This window comes from Vulpes lagopus, chromosome 16 (assembly GCF_018345385.1).
Source record: "Vulpes lagopus strain Blue_001 chromosome 16, ASM1834538v1, whole genome shotgun sequence".
In the NCBI taxonomy this organism is placed as follows: domain Eukaryota; kingdom Metazoa; phylum Chordata; class Mammalia; order Carnivora; family Canidae; genus Vulpes; species Vulpes lagopus.
The window spans coordinates 55,743,008-55,758,323 of record NC_054839.1 but is presented as its reverse complement, the minus strand read 5'-3'; the positions used below and the strand labels follow the sequence as shown (position 1 = coordinate 55,758,323).

At 38.8% G+C, this 15,316-nt stretch overlaps 1 protein-coding gene across 1 annotated transcript in view; it reads right to left on the bottom strand.

Annotated features, from left to right (window-relative positions):
- Positions 1 to 5,897: 5,897 nt before the first annotated feature.
- Positions 5,898 to 15,316, bottom strand: part of GPALPP1 (GPALPP motifs containing 1) — a 37,639-nt gene continuing 28,220 nt past the window's right edge. Inside the window, exons 7-9 of the mRNA XM_041731207.1 lie at positions 11,303 to 11,401; positions 7,325 to 7,543; positions 5,898 to 6,566 (exon numbers count right to left, since the gene is read on the bottom strand). Coding sequence (XP_041587141.1) covers positions 7,325 to 7,543; positions 11,303 to 11,401 — 318 coding nt within the window. The 3' untranslated portion in view covers positions 5,898 to 6,566. The remainder of the gene's footprint in view (positions 6,567 to 7,324; positions 7,544 to 11,302; positions 11,402 to 15,316) is intronic.

Genomic DNA, 15,316 nt, shown 5'->3' with positions numbered 1-15,316 from the left:
TCTCTCATTTTGGTAAACAGAATGCTGGTGTTCTCATTAGAAAAGAGGTGGGAATGAAACCTGGGATGGGGGCTAATGGAAGCATCAGCTGTTTTTGCCTGTTACTTTGTTGCCAGTTATAGCACCTCCACTTTGTTTTAGGGAACTACCCCCCCACCCCCAACTCTGAAGTCTGTGTGGTTGGGTAAGGTTTGGCTCCACAGGAAGGGGATGGGAACCAGCCTGGGTTGCGGGGTGTTGTGTCTCCTGACCACGATGGACTCACAGGTGAACAAATGACCAAAGCTTGTCCTCAGAGTCAGTTAGCATTAGTCCTTGGGCTCTGGCTGGAATTTAATGGGAAGGAGAAGCTTTCCTTTCACTGGGTGGCCAAGCTGGTAGGATGTCACTTTAGAAGTGCTGCTATCCACGTCTGTCATCAACTAGGAAGCCCACCTAGCCACGAAGTCCACACAGAGGAAGGCAGGCTGAGGGACAGGAATCCTGATGGCATAATTTGGGCTTTCAGATCCGGCTGTACCCAAAGCCAGGGCTACATTCTGTACTTTTCATTACATGAGGGGATAAACGATCTTTTTTTTCACTTAAGCCAGTTTGAATTAGGTTTCTATCACTTGCTGCCAAGATCCCTGATAAATATAGGACTACTCTGAGATTATATGAGTGGATATGTCTACAGAAGTTGTCTCAGCGGGCTTCTCACCCAGGGGTCTACAATGATAACCACCGTTTATTGTTGGGTTTTGTGCTAATTGTTGGCATGTGTCATCTCTGTAATCCTCATGCCACCCTTTGAGGTATTACTGGTCTCATTTTAAGACCTATTTGGGCTGAGATAGGTTAAGGAACTTTCTCAAGTCCTCACAGCTAGTGGCAGGGCCAGGACTCCATTCCAGGCTGGTTTCCAATGTTTATGCTCTTAATTAGCATAGGATCACTAATTCTCCTATGTTAATGAGGGCTCTTGTGCCCAGTGATAAAAGGAGCACATCTGTTTTCATCTCAGAGCGTTGACGGTATGAAAACTTAGGACTAAATAACTCCTCACATGCTTGGCCCACGTTACCTCATCCTAAGGAGACCAAATGGAAAGGTTGGATGTAGAGAGGCGGTTATCAGAGACCTGAACTGAGTTCTGCAGTTCTTTTAAATATTCTAGCATAGGTCCTTGAAAATTTTCAGCTTTAAAACAATCATGCCCCTTTGTTTCTCCTTGACATTCCTTTAGCCTCTGTCATTGTTCTTTTGTTAGCAAATGTAGAAACTGGTATCCAAAAAGTAAACTCACTTGCTTTCAACGTTCTTTAGTTAAAATAATTAGCTGTCAAGGCACAGTTATCTCAGACCTCAACATTGGTGAGTTTTGCTAAGGAAAAGTCCCAAGGCAGAGACCACCTCTGGAGTTCGTGGTTCGCACGCGTGTGTTCTGCGCTTCCAGGGTACTCAGCGATCTCCTGAGAGCCACCAGCCAGCGCCAAAGATCTTATAACCCACTCCTCCTCCTGAAGACTCTTCCATGTTAAAAGGAGCCTACGAGAAGGCAATCTAATGAAACCAAACTCTCACTGACAGTAGAATCTTGAGCCCCGTGGTACCTGGCTGGTCAAAATGTTTGAAGAATATACCCTTTTAGGCATCAGTTCCCCCAATAGGAAGGACAACCTACTCTTCCTAATGTGAGTTATTGCTGGTACTAGTGGCTGCAGCTGTGCGACCTAAGATGATCATGGGTATGGTAAGTGCAGTGATTCTCAAACTTTTTACAAAGGATGACCTGAGAGATGGCTAAAAGCAGAGATTCTCTGGGCTCTAACCTCAAGGATTCCCAGAGGGGTGGGCCTGGGAACCTGCATTTATTCAATCTCCTCAGTGGAGTCTGATGGCGGTCCAAGGATCGCAAGAAATAGAAATGTGAAAATCTCCTTCCAAGCCCTGAATTTTAAAGATTCATTTACTCATTTGGTACCCGGTGCTATTTAGCTCTTAAAGAGAATGTATATAATCCTTAATAATTAGGCCTATGGGGAGAAAATGAACAATAATTTATGACAAATTTTGAAAGATAGACAAACGGCCCCGGCTGCGCTTGAAGTAGTTTTGGGGACAAGTATAGGCAGACGTTCAATGCACTTATTTTCTGCTGCTGACACTAGTGGAGTACGTGCAGTCTTCAGAGCAAGGGCCTGAAGGATCAATTCAGACATGGCTGGGAATCCTCGAAGGCCAGGAGGACAGATCTTTGGTGTTAGGACCCATCTGGCTAACTCCTGTGTGTTGTTTATGACTTGGCCAAAGTATACTCTCCTCTGGGAGGCTTCCTTTCACCTTCTAACTGCACAGATGCCTTTATCTGGGTTCCTGGCATCAGTAGCAAGGACCAACCCTGAGCCCCTGTATTTCTTACATACCGTCCACCCTGGTGCAGTTCTTCAAACACCTCAGAACTAATGCTTCAAGGCCTTTGCATGTGTGGTCAGTCACTGTTCACACTGCTAGCATCTTTTTCATTTTTTAGGTTTTAGCTTAAATGACATCTCTTCAGAAAGACGTTCCTTATCATTTTTACCTGAAAAGTTTCTCATCCTCAACTAACCCTATATAATAAAAAATTAGGATTTAAACAAAAAAAGGGGGGGATAATCCCTCCACCCCAAATGATAAAAGAATACATGTGTTCTGAAAGAATTTGGGAAGTAGAGAAAGGAAAGAAAAAAGCTGATAATCAAACACTCCTGAAAGCACCCACCGACCGTTCCAAAACAATGGAATCTTGGTGATAAACCAGTGCTAGCCCTCTTGTGCCATGGTGCTCTTAAGAGCATTTCCAATTTGTCTTGCAGGTCTAAAGAAAACAGTTACTGTTTGTAATTATGTTGGGATAATGAAAACTTGGCAAGTGAGCTGTCTTCCTAAAATGATCCGGTTGGCCAGAATGTATTTTTGTGGAATATTCTCTTTGCCAAGATTGCCTGCTTCAGATGAGTTAGTAATATTAAAACAGAAGAAAAAGAAACGACCGCAGCTTCTCAGATAGAGATGAAACTTTATTTATACATAAAAAATTATACATCAGGAATTCTTTTCTAAAAACAGTCTTTTATTGTAAAGTTCAAAATGAAAAGATTCAAAGGGGCAGTGTATAGCTCTTTATAGTATTTTACAAACCACAGTCACAGTTAAACAATTTTTGAAGCTGCAAAAAAATATACCTCTCTTATAGCAGGAAATGCATGACCTCTGTAACTGCAGACTTAGACCTCATGATGGTGTAAAAAACCAAAGTAAAATAAATTAATATCACGAAATAGAAGACTTGGCACAGATATTACACAGGCACTATCTCTAATCACTTTCCTCCATGTTAATTCTTCCTCGTAGGTACAATACTCAACAGACAGTTGTTTTTTCTAACAATGTTTATCGTCCCCATGAAAGAAGTATAAAAGACACAAGACAAGGACTCTTATAGTTTAAAAAACCTATCTCCCATGATTATATGTTTCTGAGTAATAATATTAACATGATCTACCCCATATAAGAAATAAAAAGTGCCGTGATGTTTGGGGACCAAATAATTTATAGAATAACTATTAATCTATTCTGGAGCAAGGAAGTTTTGGTACCATGTCAATCTCAACCTCGCTTCTAAAAAAACTCATTAATTAAAAGAACTATTAAAAGTTCAAGAGATAAATTAAATGCGAAATGGCTGCTATATCCAAACATGACTGAAAACCTCTTAGTAAGACCATGATTTTTGTTGTCGTTTTGTTTTTTTAAAGAGCAATGGTTTAATTTACAATATTTTGCTAATATAAAAAGGTTCTAATTTACGTGATAATGAATGGCGTAGCCACCATCTCTCATCTTCTGTTCCCACTCCCAATCCCCTCCCTGCTAATGCCACCATTTATTTATCAGTAATGTGGTTATTCATGGAAGTAACTCAGTCTATCTGAGATGACAACTTACAGAGGTGGACAAAAATCATGTAATTTCAGGTACAATGAACTTAGATGTCACCTTCAACAGAAAAGAAAGTTACAGTATCTGCTTCATCTTTTTTTTTTTTTTTTTAAAGATTTTATTTATTCATGAGAGACAGAGAGAGAGAGAGAGAGAGAGAGGCAGAGACACAGGCAGAGGGAGAAGCAGGCTCCATGAATGGAGCCCAATGTGGGACTTGATCCCGGGTCTCCAGGATCACACCCTGGGCCAAGGGCAGGCGCTAAACCGCTGAGCCATTCGGGCTGCCCCTGCTTCATCTTTTGAACTTAGTGTTGCTTTTTAATTTTTCCTTTCATTTTTAAGTTTCAAAGGAGGCCACAGTTCTGTAAGACTTAGCCAAGAAATACAAGAAATTAAAAAGGTCTTATTAGAAGATGTCAATGATGCTAATTTTCTGCCAGATGAATGGAGACTTGAATTAATTAGGCTTTTTACCACTTTGGAAGAGGGGAGGGGCTGTCCTGAGCACCTTTCCATTCTGTGTAAATAGCAACTCTGTTCTTTTATTATCAATGCTATTCTACTGGGCTTACTCTCTCCGAAGGGCATAAAAACCTCTGGTCTGGCCTCACGTTTGATTAAAACTGGGATGGCATGAAAGAGCATTACACCCAAGGGAGCAGTAAGATGGTAACTCATGGAAAGTATCAGGCAGAGAGAAGTTTTTCTCTTTTTTGCAGAGGACAAAGACGCTTCAAGGGGACGGGAAAAACAAGTAACTATGTGATGCAGAAATATCCTATCCCTTTAAGATGAATAAAACAAAGAAAAAGAAGTAACCAAAGGTGATATTTTTACTTTAAAAAATACAAAGTTTCCCAAAACTGTATGTTAGAAATTTATAGAAGGGTGAGGAACTAGAAAACATGTCTTCCTTTCATCCAGGAAAAATTATAACGAGGTTAAATGAGAGCAATGGATGCTTTTGCACAATGTTCTGCATTCAGAAAACATTACTAAAAATGACATCTTTAGTCAAATGGTAGCTCTGTTCAATTTTGCTTAGACAAGAAGCTGTTTCAGTTTGCTTAGGAGAATTCATCTCTTTAAAAGCTACACTCCTTGAGTAGGCTACTGTTTACGCTGATATCATAAAAGAGCAACGAAGAATAACTTGTGCCATAATCTCAACAGTTCACTGTACTCAATTTTCACAAAGCCTAAATGAACTAAGAATCAGAAATGTTTTTCCATTAAAACCTCCCACCTCCTACCTAGTCTCTCATTTTGTGTTCTTTTTTCCCCCCCACACAAAACAAAAAAACAAAACCCCTCATGCTTTATCAAAACTAGAACACAGAACTAGTGAACAATTAGGATGACTCTGTAAGAAAACATAACTAAGAGAATTTGAATTTAGGCTTTAACTATTTAGAATGTTCTATTTAACATCTTAAGAGACAGTGCCTCAAAGCATTACCAAGTTACGTACTCTCATTAGAGTGGTTATGATTAGAGTTTCCATTCACATTTTTGTATTTCAAGATTATGAACTTGATTTTTAAAAAAGACTACTCATGATTGATATAAAAGATCAGTCCCCAATAAATTAGCTAAAATCTATTAAAAATAAATGGGTAAAATAAGATAATCTCAAAGCAAAGTTTAAAGACTTAGAAAGCTTTGGCTGAGCCCAGAGAGATCAAGTCTTTGACTTCACACCGCTAATGGTTAATGGCATATTTTGTCCCTTAGATCGCCTCTCCTAGAAGTACTTATCAAAGTTGGAAAAATCAAATTAGTTTTTCTTAGTACATGAGATAACATATAGGCCCTTCTTTCTTAAAAACCAACCAACCAACCAACACAAAAAACCCAAACAAGAAATGAAAAGCCCTGGTTGCCCAAACAAGCAAAACGTCAACAAAACAGACAAAATCTCCAAGCCCTCTATTTGTAAATGTGTATTCACTGGCTGCAGTTTAGAGGGAAAACCCGAACAATTTCAGATGCATGGATTTACTGCAAGGACTCAACACACTTACTCCAGGGCAGGTTAGGAACAGCTGATGAGGAGGTCTACACTGGTGGAGATTCAGCAAATAGTCCTGAACAGATCTTACACAATACTTGGGAGACACCACAAAAATTAGGGAATAGGTGGGAGATCCTCAAAATAATTATTTTTTTTAAAAAAGATTTTATTTATCCATTCATGAGAGAGACACACAGAGAGAGAAGCAGAGACACAGGCAGAGGGAGAAGCAGGCTCCATGTAGGGAGCCTGACGTGGGACTCGATCCTGGGTCTCCAGGATCACGCCCTGGGCTGAAGGTGGCACTAAACGGCTGAGATACCCGGGCTGCCCTCAAATAATTATTTGAAGAAAAGCCCACACTTCCTCAGAAGCCAAAGACACATAAAATTCTATTCCACATAAGAAATACTGACTTTAGGTTTCCACGTGACTTACAGGACATACAGCACAAGGTAAGTTTGTATGGTTTTTAAGACTAAAGTAATCTCTAATTTTAAGAAACTCAAAACAAAGGAATAAAGGTGGACAGACTGACAAAAGACTGTTCTTCAACTTTTCTTCATTGCACAGGGAAATCCCCCTGAAGTAAGAATAAGAAAGTTTAGTAAGTTGGAAATGTTTCTAACCTTAACCGTATTTTCCTTTATTTTTAATTTTTTTAGATTTTTAAGTAATCTCTACACCCCAACATGGGGCTCAAACTCACAATACTGAGATCAAGAGTCACATGCTCCACCGACTGAACCAGCCAGGCACCCCTGTATTTTCCTTTAAAGCCATATTTTAATATTGATGTAGGTTTCATACAATTAAAGATTTTAAGGAGCAACCTCAGCTTTTATGTAATTCCTTACTCACCTTTATGAACCCTGGTCAGATTGGGCTTGGATGAAGGATATGATTTTAAACCTTAACTTAAACAGAAGCTTTCAAAGCAATGAACGTTTTCTAACTGTGACCTTGTTTAACACAGAAATGATAAACACATCTCCTTTCTCTGTTTTTTAAAAAAGCATGCATATTTACCCAACCTTAAACCATTCTTTTCTTTGCCATTTCTTTTAAACTAAAATTTAATTTTAGTGTTTTTAATAGCAATGCCTGGTTAATAGCAATGCCTAAAGACAAGGCTACTTTTCCAGTTAACTACATTTTTTATCCCACAGGGCTGAATATTCAAAAACTCATGGTTGACTTATCAAAAAAGATTTTCAGGTTATAATCTACTTTATTATAAAAGGAAATAAATTTTTACACACAATTACTTATAGATAACAGCGTATTTAGAAAAGTTTAAATTTATCAGTTTGAAAATATACCTCACTGAGATATACTTACTTATAAAAACATACTGCCTTTGCCATGTGAAAATCTGGTGTTTAGTTCTCTAGATTTCTTTATCAGAGCTTTTTTCTGAGCTTCATCAAACCGATTAACTTTGAGATCTTTATCACGGTCAAATGGTATTCTTTCTTGGGGCTTATTTTTCTCTTCGGCAGCCTTATTTTTTAATTTCTTATGATGAATGTCCATAAGAGATTCTGATCTTTTTGATTCCTAGGGGAGAGGAAGAGATGAAAATCTTTACTTGTGCAGAGTATGGACAGAATATGATCATGAAGCAAAATGATTAAGCAGTCATGATGAACGAACATTAAGGAGGGCTTTTACAAACCCTAATAGGTTTTGCCAAATCCAAGACAGGATCTGGCCTGTCCTACAGATTTCATTTTTATTTTTTTAAAAAGATTTTATTTATTCATGAGAGACACAGACACAGAGAGAGAGGTAGAGACATAGGCAGAGGGAGAAGCAGGCTCCATGCAGGGAGCCCGATGTGGGACTTGATCCCGGGTCTCCAGGATCACGCCCTGGGCTGAAGGTGGCGCTAAACCGCTGAGCCACCTGGGCTGCCTTATTTTATTTTAGAGACAGAGCACAGAAGGGGAGCTGGGGGAGGGGCAGAGAACCTTAGGCATGCTCCACAGCCAGCACAGAACCCATCAGAGGGCTCCAACTCAGGATCCTGAGGATCATGACCTGAGCCAAAATTAACAGTCTGATGCTTAAACGACTGTACCATCCAGGCACCCTTTGATGCATTCTAAGGTAAACTGTAGACATCATTACACAATCCCTAAGTACTTTAGCATTCATTTCATTAGCTAGAACTCCACACTTGTTCACAATTTTCTCCTTTAAGGTAAATTTACATGCATAAATCTTTTTTTTTAAAGATTTATTTTATTTATTTATTTATGATAGACATAGAGAGAGAGAGAGGCAGAGACACAGGAGGAGGGTCGGTCTCTCTCTCTCTCTCTCTCTCTCTCTGTCTCTCATGAATAAATAAATCTTAAAAAAAAAAGTTTAAAAAAAATAAATTCAAATTCAACTATTTGAATTATTTGAACAGATAGTGTATTATTAGTTTCAGAGGCAGAGCTTCTCATAGAAGTCTTTTTGAAGACATTAAGGATAAAGCATATTCAATCTTTGTGCTGGTTAGGTTTTCATTTGCCTTAAGTAGATGCCCAGGATGATGCTGTAGGGTCACAGGGGAGGTGTAGTATAGGAAATGCCTATTTGTTGGGAAATATAAAAAGTAGTGAAAGGGAAAAAAGGGGAAAGGAGAGAAAATGAATGGGAAATATCAGTGAGGGTGATGGAACATGAGAGGCTCCTAACTCCAGGATACGAACAAGGGGTAGTGGAAAGGGAAGTGGGTGGGGGGTTGAGGTGACTGGGTGACAGGCACTGGGGGGAGGGGGCACTTGGTAGGATGAGCCCTGGGTGATATGCTATATGTTGGCAAATTGAACTCCAATAAAAAAAAAATAAAAGCACAGGTATTAAACCATGTATTAAAAAAAAAAAAAAGAAATGCCTATTTGGAAAAAGGCCCAGCTTATTGATTTTCAGCTATTCTTCTTTTCTAACAGAACTCATTATGGCTATAAATTTTGTTTCTAAGTACCACCCGATAGTGCGTTGCATACATTTTTTGATATGTCATATTTTTGTGTTATTCATGTCTAGGTATTTTCTAACTTTCATTATCATGTTGTCTTTTTTTTTCCATTTTTTTCATGTTGTCTTTCATGCAAAATTCAAATTCTGAATTTTTCTAAGTTCCACTTGTATAAGTCTTTTAAATTATTCTGAATTTTTACTTAAATTTCTTGAGTTCAGAGAACATGGCTTTAATGATAGTGATTCTTAGCTGATCAGTTTTCATAAATGTCCCGCGTAAGTGGAGGTTTTGGTCAGTTTCCAAGAATGTTTCATGTATGCTCACTGTTTGTGTACTGTCCAACTAATCATGCTAACTATGTTTTTAACATTTATGGAACTTTTCATTAACTAATACACTGAGAACAGGTAATTTTCCTTAAATACCTGAACACTGCAGGGCTGAAAGGTTTAGTAATTTACATTTATTCTTTGAGCTAGAACAATCACCAGTTTTTGTTTCTTGCTTTTTTCTTTAAAGTAAGAGAATATAATGAAATAACAAAATGCCAAATGAATACTAAACTGTTTAGTTTATAAATTTAGGTTCTTTTCTCCGATATTTAAATGTTCACATTGAATATTCCAAATCTGCTTATAATATAAAATATGAACTGAGGATCTCTAGGAATTAGTAAGGCTTTTGCTTTCTTTTATTGCTGTTTAGTTTTTATTTCACAATCATAAGCTTAACTCTTCAATCCAGCTAGACTTGGGAAGGGAGTAAGGAAAATATGGAATCCACTGAACTGCAGTGAGGGCATAGAGATTATCAGATTTTTTGAGCAGATGAGGGTAAAGGAGTGCTTTCCTGAGCTATCAAAGGAATAGACTGGTAGTTAAAGTAAAATACAAGTCAAATTTATTAGATTTATCTACAGTCAGCAATGGTGATCTTCCTGCTGGGCTTGTCACTCCTGGACCCAAACTGCTCCATTATTTCCATTATATTCATGCTCTCTCTCACCTTGCCAGGACTACCTGCCTGCCACCCAACCATAGTCTTGGCAGTGCAGATGAAAAACTGGGAATCATTCGTGTTGGGTCTAGCATTTGCCACGGACAGGATGCCAGGACCCATGTGCTTCAGGATGAAATTCTCATCAGCCAATTTCTCCTCACAGGTGGACTTACCACAAGTGTCATGGTGTGTGAAGTCACCACCCTGGCACGTAAGTCCTAGAATAATCCTGTGAAAGCAGGAACCTTATTACCAAATCCTTTCTTTCCAGTACCCACAGCAGGAAAGTTCTCTTCTGTCTTTGGAACTTGGTCTGTAAACAACTCAAAAGTGATGCAGCTCAGGGGCTCCCAGGCCACAGTGATGTCAAAGAACATGGTGGGACTGACCATGGCTGGGTGGCGCAGGCGGCTCTGGGTGGTAGTATCTGCAAGGCCAGGGCTCTTGTTTTCTGATCATCTGTTACTAATCTCTAGAAATTAAATTTCTGATATATAACTTAAGTAAACTGAAAGGGACACCTGGGTGGCTCAGTGGTTGAGTGTCTGCCTTTGGGTCAGGTCGTGATCCCGGAGTCCTGAGATCGAGTTCCTCCCCACATGGAGCCTGCTTCTCTCTCTGCCTATGTTTTTTTCTTTTTTTTTTTTTTTTTAAGGATTTATTTATTTATGATAGACATAGAGAGGCAGTCCCTCTGGAGGGAAAAGCAGGTTCCATGCAAGGAGCCTGATGTGGGACTCGATCCCGGGACTCCAGGATCACGCCCTGGGCCAAAGGCAGGCGCCAAACTGCTGAGCCACCCAGGGATCCCCTCTGCCTATGCTTCTGTCTCTCTCTTCCTCTGTGTCTCAAGATTAAATAAATAAAATCTTAAAAAAAAATACAAATTGAAAATATTACATGAATACAAAAAAAATCCTACCAAAATCCTATAAAAAGGATTTAAGATAAATATATATAATACAACAAAGTGGGATATTTCTCAGGGCATACATGCAGAAAAAGATCGAGGTAAAAAGGAAGATGTATAAAAGAAAGAGAAACAAGAAAGACAATACTAAAGGATAGAAAAAAAAAAAAAAGCTTGGGGCACCTGGGTGGCACAGTCAGTTAAGCATCTGACTCTTGGATTTGGCTCAGGTTGTGATCTCAGGGTTGTGGGATCCAGCCCCAAGTTGGGGTCCACACTCAGTGTGGGGTCTGCTTGAGATTCTCTCTCTGCCCCTCCCACAACTAATACATACTCTCTCTCTCAAATACATAAATAAATCTTTAAAAAAAATGACAAAACTTATGACCACTCTTAAAAAGAATAAACGCGTATATATTTTATTCTTACTTACATTGTATGAGGACACCTGCTCAGCCAACCTCTTTTCCCTTCCTGACAATACATGTTCTTCATCCTTCTTATTAAATGACTTCCTTGCTTCTTGTGTTTCCTGAAGAATGAACACAGATAATATACTATTGAGCTATATAGTTAAGAAAAACTAAAAAAAAACAACTATTATTTTTATTCAGACTGAGTAATAAGAGACTGAACTAAGATTGATGAATCTTTTCCCAATAGGAATATATATACATATAGTTGATAAGGGATTGTTCAAGTTCTACTCTATGATTTTCTTAAAAACAAGAAGAAACCTGTTCAATCAAGTAACTGGAAGAAATTCCTTATTTATCAAACTCACAAAGGAGTTTGACAAACAATGATGGCAAAGAGAATAATTAGGGATGCCAGGGTGGCTTAGCTGTTGAGCATCTGCTTTGGCTCAGGGCGTGATCCTGGAGTTCCGGGATAGTGTTCTGCATCAGGCTCCTTGCATGAAGCCTACTTCTCCTCCCTCTGCCTGTGTCTCTGCCTCTCTCTTTGTGTCTCTCAAGAATAAATAAATAAAATCTTAAAAAAAAAGAGAGAAAATTAAACTTTAAAAGAAATCCTATAGGGGCAGCTGCCTGGCTCAGCTAGTAGAGCATGTGACTTGATCTGGGGGTTGTAAGTCTGAGCTCCACGTTGGGTATAGAGATTACTTAAAAATAAACTCTTAATAAAGAAATCCTATATTATCTGTTTTTAAAACTAGTAAAGTCACTTTTCAGGTAGAAAAATAAAAAGACAAGGTTTAAGGAGTTTGGAAAAGAAATAATACATCTATCTTTACTCACAGATGACGTGATTATAGGAAACTCCAGGGCAGCTCCAGTGGCTTAGCGGTTTAGTGCCACCTTCAGCCCAGGGTGTGGTCCTGGAGACCCGGGATCGAGTCCCACATCTGGCTCCCTGCATGGAGCCTGCTTCTCCCTCTGCCTGTGTCTCTGCCTCTCTCTCTCTGTGTCTCTCATGAATAAATAAATAAAATCTTAAAAAAAAACAACTCCAAAGCATTTATAAAAATACTCCTGGAACACTACAGCAAAGCTGCAAGGATACAAGGTCAATATACAATATATACCAACAATGAACAATTGGGATATGAACTTAAAAGAAAATTTAACAACAGTGCGTACACAAGATGAAGTACTTAGGTAAATTTCCAACAAATTTTAATTAGAAAAAAGATTCTAGAGACTATAGTTCCAACCAGGAATGATAACAGCTCATAAAAAGACCATTGAAAACCACTGTTCTCAAGCATATTTTATACTGCTGTTATCTGCTTAAGAAAACCAAAGAGGTCATCTGCAATTTTTATCTTAATAATGTACAAAACAGTGCTTGGTTAACTCAGTTGGTAGAGCATGTGACTTTCAATCTCAGGGTTGTAAGTTCAAGCCTCACATTGGATGTGGAGCCTACTTAAAAACAATGCCGTATTTAATGAAGTATGTTAAAAATACAGAAATAGCTCAGTTCTTATTTTCTTATAAAATTTTCCTAGAAAACAGATGTTCTCATTTATTTAAAGATTTTATTCATGAGAGGCACAGAGAGAGAGAGAGAGAGAGAGAGAGAGGCAGAGACACAGGCAGAGGGAGAAGCAGGCTCCATGCAGGGAGCCCGACGCAGGATTTGATCCCGGGACTCCAGGATCATGGCCTAGGGCTGAAGGTGGCGCTAAACCGCTGAGCCACCTGGGCTGCCCAGATGTTCTCATTTATAAATATTAAGAGAACAATGATATTATGGTAAATAGAGACAAAAACTTGACCATCTAGGGATCCCTGGGTGGCTCAGCGGTTTGGTGCCTGCCTTTGGCCCAGGGCACGATCCTGGAGACCCAGGATCGAGTCCTGCGTCGGGCTCCTGGCATGGAGCCTGCTTCTCTCTCTGCCTCTCTCTCTCTCTCTCTCTCTCTCTCTATGTCTATCATAAATAAATAAATCTTTAAAAAAAAAAAAACTTGACCATCTAATAGAGTTAATATATCTAGAGTTAATATATCTAGTCAAGATTGGGAAATGAGGGGGCAGCCCTGGTGGTCCAGCGGTTTAATGCCACCTTCAGCCACCGTTGATCCTGGGGTCCTGGGATCGAGTCCCACATCAGGCTGCCTGCATGGAGCCTGCTTCTCCCTCTGCCTGTGTCTCTGCCTCTCTCTCTGTGTCTGTCATAAATAAATAAATAAAATCTTAAAAAAAAAAAAGGGAGATGAGAACATAATAGATGTCAGTCAATTTATACTGAACACGTCCATTTTCTAAAGAGCAATCTTACCTCTTTAGGCCATGTTGGCTAAGTGAATGTGAGACTTAGTGGCATGGGAGATTATGCCGGGAAGTCAAATATTAAAAAGAAAGATAAGTAGTATGTTGGTAAATTGAACACCAATAAAAAATTAATTTATTAAAAAAAAAAAAAGAAAGATAAGTAGAGGGCAGCCCAGGGGGCTCAGCGGTTTACTGCTGCCTTCGGCCCAGGGTGTGATCCTGGAGACCAGGGATTGAGGCTCCCTGCAGGGAGCCTGCTTCTCCCTCTGCCTGTGTCTCTGCCTCTCTCTCTCTGTGTGTCTCTGTCTCTCATGAATGAATAAATAAAATCTTTAAATAAAAAAAAGATGAGTAGAAGAAATAAAAAATACATGGAAAAAATGAAAACAAAAATACAGTGGTCCAAAACCTTTGTAATGCAGCAAAAGTGGTCCTCATAGGGAAGTGGAGAGCAATACAGGTCCATCTCAAGAAGCAAGAAAAATCTCAAATAAAGAACCTAACTTTATACCTAAAGGAGCTTGAAAAAAGAACAACAAATGAAGCATAAAGCTAGCAGAAATGGTAAAGATAGAGCAGAAATAAATGCCAAAAACTAAAAGACAACAGATCAATGAAACCAGGAGCTGGTTCTTCAAAAAGAAAATTAATAAAATTAATGAACCTCTAGCCACATTTATCCAAAAGAAAACAGAAAGGAACCAAAAAAATAAAATCACAAATGAGAGAGGAGAAATGACAACCAACATCCCAGAAATAGAAATAATCTTAAGAGAATATTATGAAAAACTAGATGCCAACAAATTGGAGAATCTAGAAGAAATGGATAAATTCCTGTTAGAATGGCTAAAATAAAAAACACAAGAAATAACAAGTGGTGGAGAGGATGTGGAGAAATAGGAACCCTTGTGGGCTATGGGTGGGAATGCAAATTGGTGCAGCCACTGTGGCAAACAGTATGGAGATTCCCAAAAAGCTACAATTAGAACTATCCTACAGTCCAAAAATCACACTACTAGGTATTTACCCAAAGAATACAAAAATACTAATTCAAAGGGGTACATGCACCCTGGTGTGTAGGAGCATTATCTTCAACAGCCAAATTATGGAAACAGCCTGTGTCCATCAATTTATGAATGGATAAAGAAGAGGTGGTGTGTACACACACACACACACACACACACACACACACAGAATATTACTTAGCCATAAAAAACAATGAAATAAAAAAAAAAACAATGAAATCTTGCCATTTGCAATAACATGGATGGAACTGGAGAGTTTTATGCTAAATGAAGTTAAGTCAGTCAAAGACAAATACCATATGATGTCACTCATAATGTGGAATTTAAGAAACAAAACAAATGAGCAAATGGAGAAAAAAAGAGAGAGAGGCAAACCATGAAACAGACTCTTAATTGAAGAGAACAAACTGATGGTTACCAGAGGGGAGGTGGGTGGAGGATGGGGAAATAGGTGATGGGGATTAAGGAGGGCACTTGTGATGAGCACAGGGTGAGGTATGGAAGTGCTGAATCACTATGTTGTACACCTGAAACTAATATACACTGCATGTTAACTAACTGGAATTTAAATAAAACTTAAAAAAAAAAAAAGATGGTACCATAGGAATAATACAAAATAAAAAAAAAAAAAGAAAGATGAGTTGAGAGAACCTGTCAAAAAGGAAATTTGGCTAAGAGCTT